The 22329-nt window shown below is 42.9% G+C and overlaps 1 protein-coding gene across 2 annotated transcripts; it reads left to right on the forward strand.

Annotated features, from left to right (window-relative positions):
* The first annotated feature begins 3040 nt into the window (after positions 1 to 3040).
* On the forward strand, positions 3041 to 19012 carry PTAFR (platelet activating factor receptor). Of its 2 annotated transcripts, XM_077299579.1 has the most exons (3): positions 3041 to 3187; positions 16751 to 17766; positions 18194 to 19012. In XM_077299579.1, exons 2-3 carry the CDS (start codon positions 16797 to 16799, stop codon positions 18256 to 18258), a joined length of 1035 nt encoding a protein of 344 aa, XP_077155694.1. In that variant the 5' UTR covers positions 3041 to 3187; positions 16751 to 16796; the 3' UTR covers positions 18259 to 19012. The 2 variants fall into 2 exon arrangements, with proteins under 2 accessions (XP_077155694.1, XP_077155693.1); XM_077299578.1 differs by having other exon boundaries at positions 3042 to 3187; positions 16751 to 19012.
* The last annotated feature ends 3317 nt before the right edge of the window (positions 19013 to 22329 follow it).

Here is a 22329-nt window from a genome sequence, read left to right on the forward strand (position 1 = left end):
TACAGATGGCCCAGCGGCTGAATTCTCGCCAGGCTAGATGGTCCCTGTTCTTCTCCCGGTTTCATTTTACTTTCCATTTTCTCTCAGGGGAGAAGAACATTCATGCCAATGCTCTCTCCCGCTCCATAGTGTCATCTGAGGAGGAGGAGCCTCGGCTTATTGTCCCTTCTGAGAACCTGACAACTGTGGCTCCGGTTTCGCTAGAGTCCATGCCCCCGAGCAAGACTTTCATGCCAGTGAATTTGCGACTGGAGGTTCTCTGTTGGGCTCACTCGTCCAGTGTGGGTGGACATTTTGGGGCCAAGATTACATCTGAGCTTTTGGCGAGGACGTACTGGTGGCTGCATATGGCCCGTGACGTCGGGGACTATATTCGGGCGTGTGTCTCCTGCGCCCAGAATCGGTCTCCTCGGCAACGGCCTGCTGGGCTACTTTACCCCCTGCCGGTGGCAGACAGACCCTGGGAGATGGTCGAGATGGACTTCGTGGTGGGCTTACCCAAGTCTCATAGCTGCACCATTATCTGGGTAGTCACCGATCATTTCTCTAAGATGGTGCATTTGGTGCCGCTTCCACGGTTACTTTCTGCACGGGCCTTCGTGGCGTTGTTCATAAAACCTATTTTCCGTTTACATGGAATGCCTGATAACATTGTCAGTGACCGGGGTCCCCAGTTCGTGTCTCAGTTTTGGAGAGAGCTCTGCTGTTTACTCAGCATACAGTTGAATCTCTCCTCTGCATATCATCCCGATACCAGTGGGTTGGGTAGAGAGGACCAACCAGACTCTGGTGACTAACTTGCGACATTTTGTCTCTGCTAGAAAGGATGACTGGGCATCTTTGCTACCTTGGGCGGAATTTGCCTTGAACAACGCCGTAGCCGATTTCACTGGGCAGACTCCTTTTCTTCTTAATTACGGCCAGCACCCGCGTGTCCCTGTGCCCATGCCCGCGTCATCCACCAATTCTAGGGTGGCAGACTGGGCGGTGGAAACACATGACATTTGGGACCTCACACAGGATGCCATCCGGGCCTCCAAGGAGAGAATGAGGGTTTCAGCTGATGCACACCGGCGCCCCGCTCCGACCTTTGCTCCTGGTGACTTAGTGTGGCTTTCCGACCCGTAACATCAGGCTGCGAGTTGAGTCCACTAACTTTGCGCCTTGCTACATTGGTCCTTTCAAGGTTCTGGAACAGGTCAATCCTGTGGTCTACCGTTTGGCTATTCCTCCGCTCCTTGGTATCACCGACACTTTTCACGTTTCTCTCTTAAAGCCCGTTCATTTGTCCCGGTTTTCTGAGTCATCTGCTGGGACATCGGGTTCATCCACAGATGAGTTTGAGGTGAATGCTATCGTGGAGTGCAAGGTGGTACGTGGCAAGAAATGTTATCTGGTGGACTGGAAGGGTCACGGTCCAGAGGACAGAACCTGGGAACCTGTGGAGCACATTTGGGCTCCGCTGCTCATTGCAGCTTTTGAGCATAGCAAGGCTCAAGGAGGGGGGCCCTAGGAGGGGTGGTAATGTTAGGAGTCAAGTTCCAGTCACTGCACAAGGGGAATCTCGAACCATGTCGGCTGCAGTCTCCCATTCTACATCAGCCGCAGTAGAACCTGCTCAGCGGAGACGGTGGTCCCAGCGTCTCACTCAGTCTGGTATTGTGCAAAGGGTTACTGCTGCTTTTTCAGGCCCTGCTATTGTACCCTTTACTGGTTTGCAGCAAGCAGGCTTTTCTGGGACGAAGTCCTGCTTTGCACACACTGAGCATGCCCACGGGAGGTCCTCTCGTTGGAGGACGAGGGTCACACGCTCAGGCCCTGTAGCAGCTCCCATTGGTCCTCCAAGAAGGTCCTGTAGAGCTGCAACTATAAAATGTTTGCAGGTCCGCACGGCCATGCGCTGGTGTAAATTATGTATGAGCTCAGTGCCAGTGCGGTCGTGTGTGTGCAGTCAAGGACCCGGCTGAAATAAGCCCCTAGAATGCTGGCACCTCCGGCGAGGAGTTTCTTGTGTGTGTATTCAGGGACCCGGCTGAAATAAGCCCCTAGAGTGCTGGCACCTCCGGCGAGGAGTTTCATGTGTGTGAATTCAGGGCTGGCTAATAGCCATTAGAATTCCGGCTCCACCGGAGAGGAGCTGCGTGTTTGCATTTGATTGCATGACCACTGTCGGCTCTACTAAGTAGCTGTGTTCCCCTGTGAGCTAAACAGGGCACAGCGTTCTCTTTGCTAACGGACTCTGTGAAGTAACAGTTTGTTTATACCAATATACTTCACCGCCTTACTTAGCAGCAGGTTTGTTCCTGCACGGTGGATCCCGGGTTGCGAACGCACCTATTACTTCTAATAAATACATTCGGTGCGTTCCGCCAACCCTAACAGATCCAAGACTAGGATCAAAATCTGAGAGATCAAAAGACAGTGCCTCACATAGTGGTAAAAAGTCAATCTTACATTTTATTCTGCTATGTTTGGACATATGATCAAAATCTAACATGCTCAAATGATTTTGTGCGGACCACTGGTCCGCAAAAATACACAGACATGTGAACAGCCCCATACACTATTACAGGTACGAGTACTATCCATGAAAAACATGGATAAAACTCATATGTGAAAACTGATGTTGAATGAACCCTGAGACATATGACTTCTAGTTGTTTAAAACTGTGAAAAAACTCACTCTAGTAGGGGGATATAAATGGTTGAGTAAAATACATAGACAGAAATCTGATATTTAAAATGCAACAAATTTATCGAACATATTTGATAAGCAAAACTGACTTTAAATTCTCCCTTGTGAGCTTCTTTTACTTTTTTTGAAATAATTAATATGAGTTCACATTTTTGAACATACCTTTGGCTACTGTATGACTTTATAAACGCTCCAGAAAATGATTTTCAAAACTTGATCATGGTGATGTTGCTTTTGTTTTCGCCTACTCTTACAAAAACCCGGATTTGTGAAATTTTTATGCCGTCCTACCACTTCTGTTTTTTTTTTTCTTTTAACTAGAAGTATCAGGCTTCCTGTTCTCTTCTGTTTCCTAATACATTTTCATTTTAGTTGTTTGCAGACAGCTGATAGTGGCATGGTCAGAAAAAGAATAGACTCTTATATCAGTACAGCAGAGACAAGAGTTGACAGAAGACAGTTTTAGTAAACTGGAAGTCAATCACAGATAAGGTAATACTTTCATTGTCATCACTGCATTTTGTGGTGTATTAGGAAAAAAAGCATGTGATATATAGTTCTGGTACTAACAGTTATGACAATATATTAGTAGGGTATTTTGTTAAATAAATATGTAGTTTTAATTGCTGTTAAAATATATGAAATTGCAATATATTGTTTGGCTTCTTTTATTTGTATATAATTGCTTCTGTAGCTTATTGGGCAATTAAGACTGCTCCAACTATGTCTGCAATTAATTTCAGTCTCCATATTATGCCATCTAGAAGTTGTTACAAGTAGCACTTCCTCTATGCTTTGATAGATCCATTTTTACACTAATTCTTTGCATGAATTTTATAGATTTTTATAACAGAATTTCTCAAAAATAGAAATTGTACGTATTTTATTTGTTCCCAAAAATGTTTTAATTGAAAAGATGTCACTTAAACATCTGGTCTAAATTTTTGGTAAAAAAAAGTGGTCTTCTGGAGAGATTGTACTTTACCTTTCCCTACACACAGTGACATGTAAAAGTTTGGTCACCCCTTGTCAAAATTACTGTTATTGTGAACACTTAAGCAAGTTGAAGATTAAATGATTTCTAAAAGGCCTAAAGTTAAAGATTACACATTATTTTTGTATTTTGGGAAAACAATATACATATTTTCATCTTTTACATGTAAAAAATTACAAAAAGAAAAATGGGTACCCTATGTGGTTAGTACCTATTAGTATCTGCTTTTGCGAGAATCACAGGTTGTAAATACTTTTTGTATCCAGCCAACAGTCTTTCAATTCTTATTTGAGGTATTTTCATTCATTATTCCTTGGAAAAGGTTTCCAGTTCTGTGAGATTTCTGGGTTGTCTTGCATTCACTGCTATTTTGAGGTCTAGCCCCTGATTTTCAATGATGATCACATAAGGGGACTATGACTATTGTGAATTTTGACTTGTGTTTAGTATCATTAATATTATTTGTTGAAGCCATCCTCTTTTCAACTTCAGCTTTTTTTTTTTTTACAAATGTTATGTTTGCATCCATTCTTCCTGCTACCAGTGATATTTTCTTATTTCCATTGGCTGCAACACAACCCCAAAGCATGACTGATTCACCCCCATGCTTAATGGTTGACAAGATGTTCTTTTCCTGAAATTCTGTGCCCTTTTTTCTCCACACTTACCTTTGATCATTGTGGCCAAATAGCTCTATATTAACCTCATCAGTCCACCGGTCTTTGTTTCTAAAATGCATCAGGCTTGTTTAGATGTTCTTTTGCATACTTCAGATGCTGAATTTTATGGTGAGGACACAGGAGAAGGTTTCTTCTGACAACTCTTTCATGAAGGCCGTATTTGTGCAATAGAACAATGTACCACAACTCGAGTCTAGAGTCTGCTAAATATTTCAGAAGGTGTTTTGCAGTCAAGGGGGGGTTGTTATTTACCTCTCTAGAAATCCTATGAGCAGCTCTTACTGAAATTTTGCTTGGTCTTCTAGAAGATATCTTGAACCCAACTGTTCCTGTCATTTCTTACATTTCAGAAAGGGCAACTTGAAAACATTTTGCTATCGTCTTATACCATTTTCATTTTCAGAGTGCTAGGCCGCTGCTTAGAAGAACCTATGGCTGCTGTTTTTTGGCACAAAGTTAGAAGAGGTTGGGATTTTATAAACCTGGGAAATTTGAATTATCTAGTCTTTCTTGACAATGATAGTGAACAAGCCATAAACCTAACAGGCTGACTAAAGTTTGAAACTTTGGTTATCTGAGCACACAAATCTCCAAACTTTTGCATCGGACCAGTTCCTTTTTGTGATTTTTAAGATGTAGAAAATGACTATATATATTTTTTCTAACCCCTTCCCGACCTATGACAGCGTATGCATCATGAAAGTCGGTGCCAATCCGACCTGTGACGCATATGCTGTGTCACAGAATGATCGCGTTCCTGCAGGCCGGGTGAAAGGGTTAACTCCAATTTCACCCGACCTACAAGAAGAGGGGGAGTGGCACTTCAGCCCAGGGGGGGTGGCTTAGTCCCCCCGTGGCTACGATCGCTCTGATTGGCTGTTGAAAGTGAAACAGCCAATCAGAGCAATCTGTAATATTTCACCTATGAAAATTGGTGAAATATTACAATCCAGCCATGGCTGATGCTGCAATAGCAACAGCCATGGCTGGAGACCCCGATCTGGCCCCCCCACCGACTGACGGCGGCGATCTGCAGCCGCCGTCAGTGTTCCCTACCCCTCCATCCTGTCCTAAGCGCCTTCCTCTCCCCTCCGACCCTCCCCTCGGCCCCTCCCTCCCCGCTGTCTGATCGCACCCCCCATACTTACTTAGTCCCGGTGTCCCTCCCGGTGTCCTCGGTCTTCTCGCATGGGCGCCGCCATCTTGGAAAATGCGGGCGCATGCGCAGTGCGCCAGCCGAATCTGCCGGCCGGCAGATTCGTTCCCTGTACATTTTGATCGCTGTGATAAGTTCTATCACAGCGATCAAAATAAAAAAAATTGTAAATAAACCCCCCTTTATCACCCCCATATGTAAGGACAATAATAAAATACAGAAAATATATTTATTTTTGTTTTTCCGTTAGGATTAGGGTTAGGGGTAAGGTTAGGGTTGCACTTAGGGTTAGGGTTGCACTTAGGGTTAAGGTTGCACTTAGGGTTAGGGTTGCACTTAGGGTTAGGGTTGCACTTAGGGTTGCGGTTAGAGTTGCACTTAGGGCCAGGGTTGCACTTAGGGTTAGGGTTGCACTTAGGGTTAGGGTTGCACTTAGGGTTGCACTTAGGGTTAGGGTTTCACTTAGGGTTAGGGTTTCACTTAGGGTTAGGGTTGCACTTAGGGCTAGGGTTGCACTTAGGGCTAGGGTTAGAATTAGGGTTAGGGTTAGAATTAGGGTTAGAATTAAGGTTAGGGTTGCAATTAGGGTTAGGGTTACAAGTAGGGTTAGGGTTAGAATTAGGGCTAGGGTTGGAATTAGGGTTAGAATTAGGCTATGTGCACACAGTGCGGATTTGGCTGCGGATCCGCAGCGGATTGGTCGCTGCGGATTCGTAGCAATTTTCCATCACGTTTACAGTACCACGTAAACCTATGGAAAACCAAATCCGCTGTGCCCATGGTGCGGAAAATACAGCGCGGAAATGCTGCATTGCATTTTCTGCAGCATGTCAATTCTTTGTGCGGATTCCGCAGCGTTTTACACCTGCTCCATAATAGGAATCCGCAGGTGAAATCCACACAAAAAACACTGAAAATCCGCGGTAAATCCGCAGGTAAAGCGCAATGCGTTTTACCTGCTGATTTTTCAAAAACAGTGTGAAAAATCCGCATACAAATCCGCATTGTGGGCACATAGCCTTAGGGTTAGGGTTAGGGTTGGAATTGGAGTTAGGGTTGGAATTAGGGTTAAGACTAGGGTTAGGGGTGTGTTGGGGTTAGGGTTGTGGTTAAGGTTGGGTCCCTTCCAAGCCCCGACGTGTGACCAAATAGTGGTTTACCCCCACATATGGGGTACCAGCATACTCAGGAGAAACTGGACAACAACATTTGGGGTCCAATTTCTCCTGTAACCCTTGGGAAAATAAAAAATTGCGGGCTAAAAAATTATTTTTGAGGAAAGAAAAATGATTTTTTATTTTCATGGCTCTGCATTATAAACTTCTGTGAAGCACTTGGGGGTTCAAAGTGCTCACCACACTTCTAGAAAAGTTCCTTTGGGGGTCTAGTTTCCGAAATGGGGCCACTTGTGGGGGGTTTCTACTGCTTAAGCACATCAGGGGCTCTGCAAATGCAACGTGACGCCCGCAGAGCATTCTATCAAAGTCTGCATTTCAAAACATCACTACTTCAATTCCGAGCCCCGGCATGTGCCCAAACAGTGGTTTACCCCCACATATGGGGTATCCGCATACTCAGGAGAAACTGGACAACAACTTTTGGGGTCAAATTTCTCCTGTTACCCTTGGTAAAAATAAAAAATTGCGGGCTAAAAAATCATTTTTGAGAAAATAAAAATTATTTTTTATTTTCATGGCTCTGCGTTATAAACTTCTGTGAAGCACCTGGGGGTTTAAAGTGCTCACTATGCATCTAGATAAGTTCTTTAGGGGGTCTAGTTTCCAAAATGTGGTCACTTGTGGGGGAGCTCCAATGTTTAGGCACACAGGGGCTCTCCAAACGCGACATGGTGTCCGCTAACGATTGGAGCTAATTTTCCATTCAAAAAGTCAAATGGCGCGCCTTCCCTTCCGAGCCTTGCCGTGTGCCCAAACAGTGGTTTACCCCCACATTTGAGGTATCAGTGTACTCAGGTGAAATTGCCCAACAAATTTTAGAATCCATTTTATCCTGTTGCCTATGTGAAAATGAAAAAATTGTGGCTAAAAGAAATTTTTTGTGAAAAAAAGTACTTTTTCATTTTTACGGATCAATTTGTGAAGCACCTGAGGGTTTAAAGTGCTCACTATGCATCTAGATAAGTTCCTTGGGGGGTCTAGTTTCCAGAATGTGGTCACTTGTGGGGGAGCTCCAATGTTTAGGCACACAGGGGCTCTCCAAACGCGACATGGTGTCCGCTAAAGATTGGAGCCAATTTTTCATTCAAAAAGTCAAATGGCGCTCCTTCCCTTTTGAGCCCTGCCGTGCACCCAAACAGTGGTTTACCCCCACATATGAGGTATCAACGTACTCAGGACAAATTGGACAACAACGTTGGTTGTCCAGTTTCTCCTTTTACCCTTGGGAAAATAAAAAATTGTTGCTAAAAGATCATTTTTGTGACTAAAAAGTTAAATGTTCATTTTTTCCTTCCATGTTGCTTCTGCTGCTGTGAAACACCTGAAGGGTTAATAAACTTCTTGAATGTGGTTTTGAGAACTTTGAGGGGTGCAGTTTTTAGAATGGTGTCACTTTTGGGTATTTTCAATAATATAGAACCCTCAAAGTGACTTCAAATGTGAGGTGGTCCCTAAAAAAAATGGTTTTGTAAATTTTGTTGTAAAAATTAGAAATCACTGGTCAAATTTTAACCCTTATAACTTCCTAGAAAAAAAAAAAATCGTTTCCAAAATTGTGCTGATGTAAAGTAGACATGTGGGAAATGTTATTTATTAACTATTTTGTGTCACATAACTCTCTGGTTTAACAGAATAAAAATTTTAAAATGTGAAAATTGTGAAATTTTCAAAATTTTCACCAAATTTCCATTTTTTTCACAAATAAACACAGAAATTATCGACCTAAATTTACAACTAACATGAAGCCCAATATGTCACGAAAAAACAGTCTCAGAACTGCTAGGATCTGTTAAAGCAATCCTGAGTTATTACCTCATAAAGGGACACTGGTCACAATTGCAAAAAATGGAGTGTCGCGTCAGAACCACGTAAACGTGGCCTGACGGTGAAAGGGAGCAGTCGCACGCTAACAGAACTCCGGCTCTGAGGCTGATTCCCAAAGGTTTGTTTTTTTTGGCCCCACAGAATGTTAAATACCCTATTGCCTGCCATAAGGCACAGCAACCACCTGAAGAAGATCCGGAGGACAAGAGGAGCATTTAGCCTCCGAGCAGAAGCGGCGGCTCTCCGTGGAGGGACAGAGAAGCGGCACAGCCGCCGACATCTTGGGAGACTTGGGAGCCGGGAACACTGCAAACCGCTGTGACGCCGGGAAGGTACTTACCACCCCCCTTCCCTGGCTGCTTCTACTCTGCCCCTGCTTTCTGTGCATGCCAGCGTGATCCGCCCCATATCGACGCCGATACCCTTACCCTCCGATGTGTCCCGCAGTCCTCTGAGGAGGGCGGGTTTGCGCCACGGAGCTCCGGCCGCTGCCTCCTGTTAGCGGGGCCAAGTGAAGAAGGTGTCTCACTCGCTGGAAGAGGTCCCGAACGGACCCGCTGTCGGTCGCGGCGCTCTGCGCTCCATCTGGTCTGGCGGCGGTGGGGCTGGCGCGGTGAGCCGCTTTGGGTGCAGAGGATCCCGGGGATTTCCCGCCATTCCAGGCGCCATCTTGACATCCCTGCAGGAAACCGAGGAGAGCGTACACGTGTGCCACAAGTAGACTGTGTCTACCTCTCCTCCATAACGCTCCACTCCACTTCCCTCACCGCTGGCTTTCTCCCACAAACTTCTGGGTCTCACTTGAAGAGGGATATACGCATTATTACCACCTTAATGCAGAGCTAACATTAATTTTGAACTCAGACTATGGCTCCTCTGTGTGACCGGTATCCCCCTGGGACCCACAGCTCAATAGCACAGTAACCCTTTGGCGGTTCAGAGAGAAAGACTGTCTTCCAAATAATGTTTTTTCTTTTTGAACTTCGGGCATTTTTTCCACTCCAAACTTTTATACACTGGGACAAAGAAAGTGCCCTAGAAGACAGACATATAGCGACACCTAGTGCACATTACATAAACTGGTGCCAAATTCTTTAATATTCAAAATATGTTCAGCAGGATGCTGAGATCAATCTTCGCTGATCTAATGATAACACCTAGTGTCCATGTTGATTTTTAGTTCTCATTATAAGGATTAGTTAAAAATCCTCCTTTTTTGCTCAAGTTATGTTTAATTTACCCTAAACCTGCATGGACGAGCAGTGATTTTAGAAGCTAACATCTCTAACACTGAGCATCTATAATGGTGAAGACAAGTAAAGATCGTTCCAAAAGTTTAACTTCTCCATCTCTCCCTGTTTTCCTTGGTAGAGGGTTGAAGTTTCTCAAACATAAAGCAACGGCCAAAGCTACGCTTAAGATTTCCAATCCGAATATTGGCATTGAGGACATGGTAGAGGACTCTGATTCCAGTGTGGAGGCGTCCAAGAGCGATTTCCCCCAATCTGATTCAGGAAAGCTTTCCAGATCATTCCTTAAGAAATCTCTGTCTCAGGCCATGAAGCCCTTAATAGCTGAAATTGCAGGCATGAGAGCAGATCTCTCTCAAATAGGAAATAGAGTTGACTCACTAGAAAATGCTCAATCCACTATTGTCAATCAATCAAACTCGATGAAAGACCACCTGGAGTTCCACAGACATCAGCTGAACAACGCGGCTCTAGCGCTGGAGGACCAAGAAAATCTGAGCCGGAGAAAGAACATTAGAATCAAGGGCTTGCCCGAAAGTGTATCCCAGGAGGTACTAGAGAAAGCTACTAAAGAGATTTTTGCTTTGCTGTTACCACAGGAAAAATGCGATCAAATCATCATCGAAAGGGTCCACAGGTCGCTGAGACCAAAACCAAAGTCCACGGACCCACCGAGAGATGTCATCTGTGGATTACTGAACTATTTAGATACGGCTGCCTTGATGATGGCTTCTAGAGATAAAAAATCACTTTGCTATGAAGGTTCTCCCATACAGATTTACCAAGATCTGGCTCCATCTACTCTCTTGAAGCGTAGGGTCCTGAGACCACTGCTCGGCACCCTGCGTTCTAACAAAAACCTTTATAGGTGGCTCTTCCCCTTTGGCCTGGCGATACATGGAGGCGGGAAGCAGATCATTGTCAGAGTCCCTGATGATCTCTCCAGAGTGTGGGAGGCCTTTGATCTTACTCCTCTGGAAATCCCAGCTTGGCTTCCCATGGACATGGACCCATATTCGCCTCCCCCCTTGGGAGCTATTTCGGGGGAACATGGTGACTGGACTCCAGTCAAGAGAGTGGCTTCCCCCAGACAGGGGAAAATGGGAAATAAAAAGAAGCCGCCCCCCCCCCGTGAGCCTTTCAATCTTCATACCATTCCTTTGGTATTCATGTAAACTACATGTGCCTTCTACCGTTGTGGTTATCTTTAGTAACAGTTATATATTGTTTTTGGATGTTAGTTAATTGCTCTTTATATTTGACAGATCGCCGCTCGTGCATGAGATGGCACCCACCCTATCTGCTATGGGAGGACTCCCTGGCCCCCGCCTCTGCGGCAGATGGGCAGTTTGTTTGTATATTGATGTTTTTCTTTCTTTCCCCCAGTTGTTATATACTTCCTTGTTCCATGGAATTTGGTACAGTTGCGGTATTTTTATAGATCATTCCGAGCCCCTCCACCTATTCAGCCATGACTAACTGTAACCCCCCGGCCAATGTTGTCTTGGCCTCGTTTAATGTTAAAGGCATACGATCCCCAAATAAAAGAAGTCAAATTTTGAGATTCCTACACTCTAAAAAGACCAACATTGCCTTCCTACAGGAAACACACTTTAAACATAACAGAGTCCCTGATACGTCTAGATCTTACTTCCCTCACTGGTTCCACAGCACAGGTACTTCCGCTTCTAGAGGAGTTAGCATAATCATAGGTAAAAATGTACCCTTTACGTTAAAAGACTTTCTGTCAGATCCAGAATGTAGATTTATTATCCTTAAAGGCCTTATCGCGAATACAAAAGTAACTTTGTGCAACCTTTATGCTCCAAACCATGATCAAGTGAACTGGCTGTGTAAAACATTACAGACTCTTAAACTGTTTTCAGAAGGAATTACGGTGGTTGGAGGTGACTTTAACCTTCCTCTTAATCCGTTCTTGGATACATCGTCTGGGAAATCTCACATAGCTCAGAAAGCCCTTAGAAAATTGCACCTCTCCCTACAATTGTTAAACTTAATTGACACATGGAGGACTCTACACCCCGCAGATAGAGATTACACCTTTTACTCACCCCCTCACAATACATACCACAGAATAGACTATCTGTTAACCCCGATGACTTACCTCCAATTCATTAAATCGGCTACAATTGACAACATGATTCTGTCGGATCATGCACCCATCTTTCTAGAAATGAGCATTGCTTCCCTACCCAAACGGACAATGACCTGGTCCTTAAACGAAACTTTATTAGAATCTATTACCCACACAACCAAACTAGCAGATACCCTTAATTACATCTTCCAAGAAAATTTTAATTCAGGACCTCAAACCACCACTATTTGGGAAACGCACAAAGCCGTTATTAGGGACGAACTCATAGCTCTAGGCTCATTCGTCAAAAAAGAAAGGTCAAAACAAATATTCTCAATAATACAACAAATTAACTCCCTTGAGAAATCCCATAAGAAGTCCCAAAGCAAGACAATACAGAACGAGTTGTTGGATTTGAGGGGCGAGCTGAAAAACCTGCTTAACATACAGTCGGCTAAACTTTATATGAGAAGCAAACAAAAATTCTACTTACATGGTAATAAAGGTAGCAAGCTAATGACCTCATTACTTAAAAAACGCAACGAACGAAAGTTCATAAACCGTATCTTATCAACTGATAAGTCGTATAAAGATAAAACTACTGATATTGCTGAAGAGTTTCGATCTTTTTACGAAGGCCTCTACAATTTGCCCATTTCGCCACAATTGAGAGACCCATCTGAACTTCTCACCAAAATAAAAGATTTTCTCGCACCCCTCAAGCTTCCTAAAATCTCATTAGAAGGGCATCAGAAACTATTAGCGCCTATTTCTCCTAAAGAGATACTGGACACGCTAACACTGATACCCAATGGGAAGGCCCCAGGCCCAGATGGTTTACCTATTATCTATTACAAAAAATTTATTAAACAGCTTCTGCCTCATTTAGTATCACTGTTCAACTCACTTTTAGAAGGTCAGCCTTTGCCTAGACAATCTCTGGAAGCTTTTATCTCTGTAATCCCTAAGGAGGGTAAGGATCCTACGGCCTGTTCTAACTACAGACCTATTTCCCTACTTAATTCAGATATTAAGCTCTGGGCTAAAATCCTAGCAATTAGGTTGAGCTCTTTTCTACCCAAACTGATCCACACAGATCAAGTGGGATTCGTGAAGGGGAGGGAAGGAAAAGAAAATTCAACCAAACTTATTCAGTCTATAGCGTTTGCTAAGAATAGGGGAATCCCCTTGGTCCTCCTCTCAACAGATGCTGAGAAAGCATTTGACTGGGTGAGTTGGTGTTTCATGGAACAAGCTCTGTTGAAGTTTGGCTTCCCACTACAATTTATTGGCGCAATTCTCTCCCTTTACTCACAGCCTACGGCTAAGGTACGAGTGAATGGCACCCTGTCAAATAGCTTTAATATTCACAATGGTACGAGACATGGATGCCCATTATCCCCTTCTTTGTTTATTCTGGTCATAGAAACATTAATTCAAAAAATAAGATAGGAAGCATTGATCGGAGGTCTAAAAATTGGTTCGATAGAGTTAAAAACCTTAGCCTTTGCCGATGACTTGCTTTTCTTGATCACCAACCCTTCTCAAGCCTTCCCAGTAATTCTAAATACCCTATTGCAATTTGGGCAACTATCTAATTTTAAAGTTAATACTACAAAATCTTTAGCTTTAAATATTTCTCTTCCCCACTCACGTCTTGTCGAGTTATACTCATTATGTCCCTTCTCTTGGGCTAAGCATTCTATAAAATATCTTGGCATAGAGGTCACAAAGAACCCTGGTCACCTTTTTCAGGCGAACTATTCAGCTCTAATCAAGAAGGTACAAGATCTGCTTAAAACGTATAATTTGCCTACATTGTCATGGCTGGGACGTACTAATGTCTTCAAGACATATATTATGCCAATTATCTTATACACATTGAACATGGTCCCAATCAATATCCCGCAAACTTACTTTAAAAATTTAAAATCTTTAATAGCCAGATTCATCTGGAAACAGAAGCCAGCTAGAACCACATATAGATTTCTCTCCCGCTCGACCTTAACTGGTGGTTTGAGATTGCCTGACCCAGTCTTGTATTTCCAAGCAGTCCACATATGTAGATGGCTGAAGATTGTAGCTAGCTTTGAGAGAGGTGACCAGGACAATATTGACTTAACATTGCTGGGACCAAGGGGGATACCCTGTCTCTGGTCACTGGCTAAACCTCCCAGTGAATTCAGACTAGACAATGTGACCTTAACAACACTTAAAGTTAAGCGTTTGCTATACAAGGATCTTCCTTCGGACTCCTTCCCCTCTATGTTTGCCCCAATCTGCTCTATTCCATATCTATTAGACCCAAGCTATAGAGACCCATACGGATTGTGGTCTTCTCTTCCTAAAGAACCTCTAAAGAACTTATATAATGACACAATCTTATATAGAGGAACTTGGCCCTCAAACTCCTTGACGCAGCCCAAAAACTTTCTACAAATACAACATCTCAGACTTACGCTACTTAACTTCAAAAAGAAGTTCCCCCACGGCTCTACTTGGTCTTGGCTTGACATGATGTCTAAAATCCCGCACCCCGAAATGAAAAGCGTCTCTCGTGTCTACGCCCAGCTCGGCTCAATCAATAATCAATCTAAGCCTGCATTTATTCATTCCTGGGAGCTAGAGATGGGAGTTGTTTTCACGGAGACGCAAATTTCTAAAATTCTTGCCTTTGCACGAGGGTATTCCCGCTGCATACTACTTCAGGAAAACTCCTATAAAATTTTGACCAGATGGCACTTAACGCCTGCCAAATTGTTTCATCTAGGTCTGATAGAGGACAGCTCCTGTTGGCATTGTCACGGGTCCCTAGGCCATCATACCCATATTTTTTGGGAGTGTCCTAATTTGTCAAAATTTTGGGAAGGGATCAATGGGATCCTTAAGAAACGTAATTTAATTACGTCTAATCTTCAGGCTTTCGGAGTCCTACTTTCCTACCCATCTATTAATTTTAGACCTAAGAAACATAGACTTTTACCATTACTAATAAGCGCAGCCAAACATTTAATCACATTACATTGGAAAGATCCTTCCCCTCCAACCATGGCTGAGTGGTTTACCAAAGTTGACCAAATCTCTAGGCTTGAGGAATTATCTAGTTGGGAAATGAGCAGTCATGAACTTTATGTTAAAGTTTGGGCCCCCTGGAAAGAGTTGCGAGCAAACGGGAACACTTAATCCACTCTTGCTCCACAACATATGCCCTTGATGTTATTTGTTATGACTGGATGTTTGTTCACGGAATATATTTGTCACCGGCTTTGACTCTTTATATAGTACCATTTCATGATGTTTTCGTTTGAATCCCCCCCCCTGTTACTTTTCCTTCCCTGATTTTCCCCTTGTTCTCTCTTTACCTTTCCTACCTTCCACTACCCCCACCCCTATTCTCCCCTTTTTCCCCTTCCATTCCTTTTGCCTCACTCCACCTAATAACGTAATATTTGAAAATTACATTACTGATTATGAATGTATATGCCTATATTGCGTGTTTATTTGTAATTGATTCTATGTTTATTCATAAATAAAGAATTTACAAAAAAGAATTGCAAAAAACGGCCAGGTCATTAAGGTCAAAATAGGCTGGGTCATGAAGGGGTTAAATACATAGGAAATGTGTCATCTTTTTCTTTAGGCCTTTTAGAGATGATTTCATCTTCAATTTGTTTAAAATAACAGTAATTTTGACCAGGGGTGCCCAAACTTTTACATGCCATTGTAATCGTACTGAAAGGCTATCTGTCTGGTCGCCAAAGGCTATTGATCTACTGATATAGGGTTAATCTTCAGGTTAATAGCATTACAATACTGTCAAGCTGCCTAACTGAAAGCACATTTACCAGGAGAAAATTAACCTTAATACTCCTCTGAGCCGCTGACTTTCAGTCATAGAGACATACATGGAGCAGCTACTGTTGCCACGGGCTACACAGAGAGTGGTGGCTGTAAGCATGCTCTGGCAGTTTGACTGATAGCTCACTCTGGAGGGCATCTATGCATAGTGAGCTCTCAAAGTGTTAGTGCATTCTTACAGCAACTTCTCACTGTGCATTGAATGGTTACTGTAACTGCATCATGAATGCCTCTGACTGAAAGCTGGAGGGAGGAGTAAAGTTCATTTTCTCCAGGTAGCTGCACTTTTCAGTAAGGGGACCAGATAGCATTGTAATGATATTAACCTGCAGATTAACCCTATATCAGCGGGTTAATAGCATTTGGTGACATGAGAGGTTCCCTTTAATCAGACATGAAGCCAACCATAGACAGCTCCATTTTTCATCAATAAGCAGACAATCTGCCAAAAGGAGGAAAAATTAGGTCATTTTGATAAATTGAAGACAAAGGTGAATTTAAAAAAATCAAACAAATTCTGGGAATTTCTTCTTTTCTATATAAAAAAATAAAAATAATTATTTGAAAATAATATATTTGAAAAAACTGATGAAATAATGTACTTTTCATTATACACTGGGCACTGTGTTACTACAAGACCGCTTTGCTGTACAGCACCTGATAGATATGTTCTGAGCAATCTTCTGCAGGGCGCTTGAAAGAAGTAACAGGGCTGCCACTTATTTGTCAGAATTCCTCCAGATATCACTATTGCTAATATCTCTGCCTGAAGTTACGGTAATATTCTTTAATCATCATGAACAAGCAATGTTGGGAAATATTATCCAAGTGGTGACGTCATTGAGGTAACCAACTTCTCGTCATTGATTTACTATAGAATTCAACTAGTTAAGACATTGATTTGAGACAAACAATGTTGCCAATTTATTGTACATATTTTCAGATTTTTTTGTTACTATCTCTACATACACTATAATTATCACTGTTAATTCATGATTTCTGGTTTTTTTTCCTTTTAAGGTGAACACAAGTCCTATTCAAGTTTTTGAATCTAAATATAGGTGACATGTCTCCACAAGAAAACATAAGTACTCAGGACCAATGTAGAGTGGATTCAGATTTCAGATACTCACTTTTTACCGTATCATATAGCCTTATTTTTGTCATTGGATTCATTGCCAACAGCTACGTGCTATGGGTTTTTGCTAAAGTTTACCCAACTAACAGACTGAGTGAAATTAAAATATTTATGATAAATTTAACAGTCGCTGACCTCCTGTTTTTGGTGACACTGCCGCTCTGGATTGTATATTACAAAAATAGAGGGAACTGGATAATGCCAGACTTTCTCTGCAATGTGGCAGGCTGTTTCTTTTTTATTAACACATACTGTTCTATTGCTTTTCTTGGAGTCATCAGTTACAACAGATATCAAGCTGTTACGAGACCTGTAGAGACTGCCCAGTCCACTGCCAGATTCAGAGCAAAATGTATCTCAGCATGTGTTTGGATACTCATATTTTCCGCCTCTTTGTACTTCCTTATAATTCCTGGGACCAACCAGACAGTAAACAATGATGGTCAGAACAACACCCGCTGCTTTGAAGAATACAGTACTAAAAACAGAACTCCTGTGGCTGCCATTAACTTTGTTTTGATTGCTGCCTTCTTTCTTATATTCCTCCTTATTTTAGTGTGCAATTTAGTGATTTTTAAGACTTTAGTCATCCAGTCAGTGCAAGCCCGACAGAGTGCAGAAATGAAGCGCCGTGCTGTGTATATGGTGGCCACTGTTCTAGGTGTTTTTGTGATTTGCTTTGTCCCACATCACATTGTTCATGGACCCTGGACCTTGACCGTTTTAGGATTGTGGCATGAAAATGACTGTGGATTTCTGCAAACCTTGAATGATGCCCATCAAGTAACTCTGTGCATCATGAGCACCAACTGCATGCTTGACCCCATCATCTACTGCTTCCTCACCAAAAAATTCAGGAAGCACCTCTCTGAACGCATCCAGAGCATGAGAAGAACTCGTAAGTTTTCTAGAAATACAACAGAAACACACATAGATGGCACCCTTCCTCTCAAAGACCAGCAGTCTGCTTCAATTGATCTCTAGAATGAGGATTATGATTTAGTAAAGGTTTAAAAACAATTTAGATATGTCTGGTGCAGACATTTGACTTACTCAAAAACTGCAACAGTATTTGAGGTTTTTAGCCATCAATCAAATAGGTAAATGTATATGGAATATTATTAAACTTTAACTAGGATTTATAGTTAAATGTATGCAAATAGATTGTGCTTTTTAAGTATTTTTAAATGTATAGGTCTCAACATTTCGCAACTTAAGTTTCAAATCTATTCTTATTTGTATGTTAACCGAGCATAATTTACTAAATGTAGCTATTTTGAGAGCTGTCATATTTTCTATACACCATTATTTATCTGTGTCTTCAGGAGGAGATAAGCCTCCAGTGATGGAAGAAGCCCAGAAAATAAGTATAGCACCTATGGATACCTGAAGAACATGAGGAAATTAGTTTTTACCAAAATTGATTACTTTATCGAGAACTACATTTAAAAATGAGTAACAATTGTTATCGGGTAAAAACTGGGACTTTTTTCTTCCTTTGCATGTGGGGATCTATATAAATAGATTCATCTTATGAAAGAGCTTTTCTTAACTGAAAATGAAGACTATGAACTCTACAGTAGCTGGTATTACAAATGCTCAAAATGTATTTTTTGTGGATTATAGGATGAAACATTAAAGGGATTGTCCTGTTTATAAAGAACATACATCAACTATATGATTATTCCAAATGTCCCCCTCTCTAGATTATAGTCTGGTGCTTTACACGAGAGAACTTTTGGTGAGGTAAATGATCATTTCAATAGCTAAGTCAGCCTACATATCGGTCTTTGTATCATTTGCAACAACGAAGGGGGCTGGCTTGGCTACTGAACTGAGTAGTCAACCAGTCCTCATCACATAAAACACTAGTCACATGACAACACAAAAATGCTCTTCTGTGTGCAGTACAGGGTAAGAAGTGGCACTCCCACACTGTGAACTGGAGTACATACGAGATAACCAGGGGACCTGACAGAATTGAATTGCATTACTAAATGATATAACTTAATTTATTTAGCATATGTATGTATTTTTTTAATGGACAACATCTTTAAAGGGAATATATATATAGACAGGGGGCGTCAGAAAATTGCCATATGCCACGACTCAATAGCACATAATATATATAGGAGAAACATAAGTCAAAGAACTGGCTAAAAGCTGAAAAAGTACTATAAAATTGTATTTTATTCAAAATCCATTAAAAACACATCATATGCAATAATGTGCAAATAGTAATTAGTGACTACATACAAGGTGCATCAAAATATTCCAGGAACCATGGGCGGAACATTAACTAATGTGTTATTGCAGTACTTTATAGTCTATATACATGTGCAAACTAGCGTTTAGTTGCGGTGTGCCAAAGGTATAAGGTATAAGGATATAAATATATCGATAGTGCACCCTCGCTATATCAACCTCACATCATGTCCCAACTATCCGCATTTAAGAGTACATTGTTATGACCCCAATGGCGAGGGTCTCAGAGGAACAAGTAAGTCTGCGAAGTACAAAAAATCCAGCTCATAGGGCAGTGGTAACTGGGTTGACCATATATCTACTCCTAACGCCAACACTAGAAGTAGCCGGGGAACATGCCTACGTTGGTCGCTAGATGTCTCACGCCAGCCGGAGGACTAACTACCCCTAGAAGAGGAAAACAAAGACCTCTCTTGCCTCCAGAGAATAGACCCCAAAAGTCGGATACAAGCCCCCCACAAATAATAACGGTGAGGTAAGAGGAAATGACAAACACAGAGATGAACTAGGTTTAGCAAAGAGAGGCCCACTTACTAATAGCAGAATGTAGTAAGATAACTTATATGGTCAACAAAAACCCTATCAAAAATCCACACTGGAGATTCAAGAACCCCCGAACCGTCTAACGGCCCGGGGGGAGAACTCCAGCCTCCCTAGAGCTTCCAGCAAGGTTAGGATACAGATTATGTACAAGCTGGACAAAAATGCAAACAAAAACAAATAGCAAAAAAGCAAGAAAGCAGACTTAGCTTAATTTAGCAGGAACCAGGATCAGTAGACAAGAGCACAACAGATTGGCTCTGATTACAACGTTGCCAGGCATTGAACTGAAGGTCCAGGGAGCTTATATAGCAACACCCCTGACCTAACGACCCAGGTGAGCATACAAGGGATGGCAGACTGTTATGACCCCAATGGCGAGGGTCTCAGAGGAACGTGGAAGTCTGCAGAATACAAAAATCCAGCTCATAGGGCAGTGGTAACTGGGTTGACCATATATCTACTCCTAACGCCAACACTAGAAGTAGCCGGGGATCATTCCTACGTTGATTCTAGATGACACGCGCCAGCCGGAGAATCTAGCTACCCCTAGTAGAGGAAAACAAAGACCTTTCTTGCCTCCAGAGAAGGGGACCCCAAAGCTGGATAGAAGCCCCCCACAAATAATGACGGTGAGGTAAGAGGAAATGACAAACACAGAAATGAACCAGGTTTAGCACAGAGAGGCCCGCTTACTCATAGCAGAATAAAGAAAGGTAACTTATATGGTCAACAAAAACCCTATCAAAATCCACACTGGAAATTCAAGAACCCCCGAACCGTCTAACGGTCCGGGGGGAGAACACCAGCCCCCCTAGAGCTTCCAGCAAAGGTCAGGATGTAGATTTGGAACAAGCTGGACAAAAATACAAAACCAAAACAAATAGCAAAAAGCAAAAGGCAGACTTAGCTGATATAACTGGAACCAGGATCAGTAGACAAGAGCACAGCAGACTAGCTCTGATAACTACGTTGCCAGGCATTGAACTGAAGGTCCAGGGAGCTTATATAGCAACACCCCTAACTAACGACCCAGGTGCGGATAAAAGGAATGACAGAAAAACCAGAGTCAAAAAACTAGTAACCACTAGAGGGAGCAAAAAGCAAATTCACAACAGCAGACATTCCCAGAGTCAAATCACTAGTAACCACTAGAGGGAGCCAAAAAGGAAAATTCACAACAGTACCCCCCCCTTAGTGAGGGGTCACCGAACCCTCACCAAGACCACCAGGGCGATCAGGATAAGCGGTGTGAAAGGCACGAACCAAATCGGCCGCATGCACATCAGAGGCGACCACCCAGGAATTATCCTCCTGACCATAGCCCTTCCACTTGACCAAGTACTGAAGCCTCCGCCTGGAGAGACGAGAATCTAAGATCTTCTCCACCACGTACTCCAACTCGCCCTCAACCAACACCGGAGCAGGAGGCTCAGCAGAAGGAACCACAGGCACAACGTACCGCCGCAACAAGGACCTATGAAATACGTTGTGAATGGCAAACGACACCGGAAGATCCAGGCGAAAGGATACCGGATTAAGGATTTCCAATATCTTGTAAGGACCAATGAAGCGAGGCTTAAATTTGGGAGAGGAGACCTTCATAGGAACAAATCGAGAAGACAGCCATACCAAATCCCCAACGCGAAGTCGGGGACCCACACCGCGGCGGCGGTTAGCAAAACGCTGAGCCTTCTCCTGTGACAACTTCAAGTTGTCCACCACATGACTCCAGATCCGCTGCAACCTATCCACCACGGAATCCACCCCCGGACAGTCAGAAGGCTCCACATGTCCCGAGGAAAAACGAGGATGGAAACCAGAGTTGCAGAAAAATGGCGAAACCAAGGTGGCGGAACTAGCCCGATTATTAAGGGCAAATTCAGCCAACGGCAAGAAGGTCACCCAATCATCCTGATCAGAAGAGACAAAACACCTCAAATAAGCCTCCAGAGTCTGATTAGTTCGCTCCGTTTGTCCGTTAGTCTGGGGATGGAAAGCGGATGAAAACGACAACTCAATGCCCATCCTACCACAAAAGGATCGCCAGAACCTGGAAACAAACTGGGATCCTCTGTCCGACACAATATTCTCAGGAATGCCGTGCAAACGAACCACGTTCTGGAAGAATACAGGAACCAGATCAGAAGAGGAGGGCAGCTTAGGCAAAGGAACCAAATGGACCATCTTGGAGAAACGATCACATATCACCCAGATGACAGACATACCCTGAGACACCGGAAGATCAGAAATGAAATCCATAGAGATGTGTGTCCAAGGTCTCTTCGGGACAGGCAAGGGCAAGAGCAACCCGCTGGCACGAGAACAGCAAGGCTTAGCTCGAGCACAAGTACCACAGGACTGCACAAATGACCGCACATCCCTTGACAAGGAAGGCCACCAAAAGGACCTGGCCACCAGATCTCTGGTGCCAAAAATTCCCGGGTGCCCTGCCAACACCGAGGAATGAACCTCGGAAATGACTCTGCGCACAAGGTTGTACACACCACGAAGGTCAATCTTGGTGAACCACTTGGCACCCTTAATCCGGGCAAACAAGTCAGACAACAGCGGTAAAGGATACTGAAATTTGACAGTGATCTTATTTAAAAGCCGATAATCAATACAAGGTCTCAAAGATCCGTCCTTTTTTGCC

This window comes from Ranitomeya variabilis, chromosome 3, assembly GCF_051348905.1.
Source record: "Ranitomeya variabilis isolate aRanVar5 chromosome 3, aRanVar5.hap1, whole genome shotgun sequence".
Lineage (NCBI taxonomy): Eukaryota > Metazoa > Chordata > Amphibia > Anura > Dendrobatidae > Ranitomeya > Ranitomeya variabilis.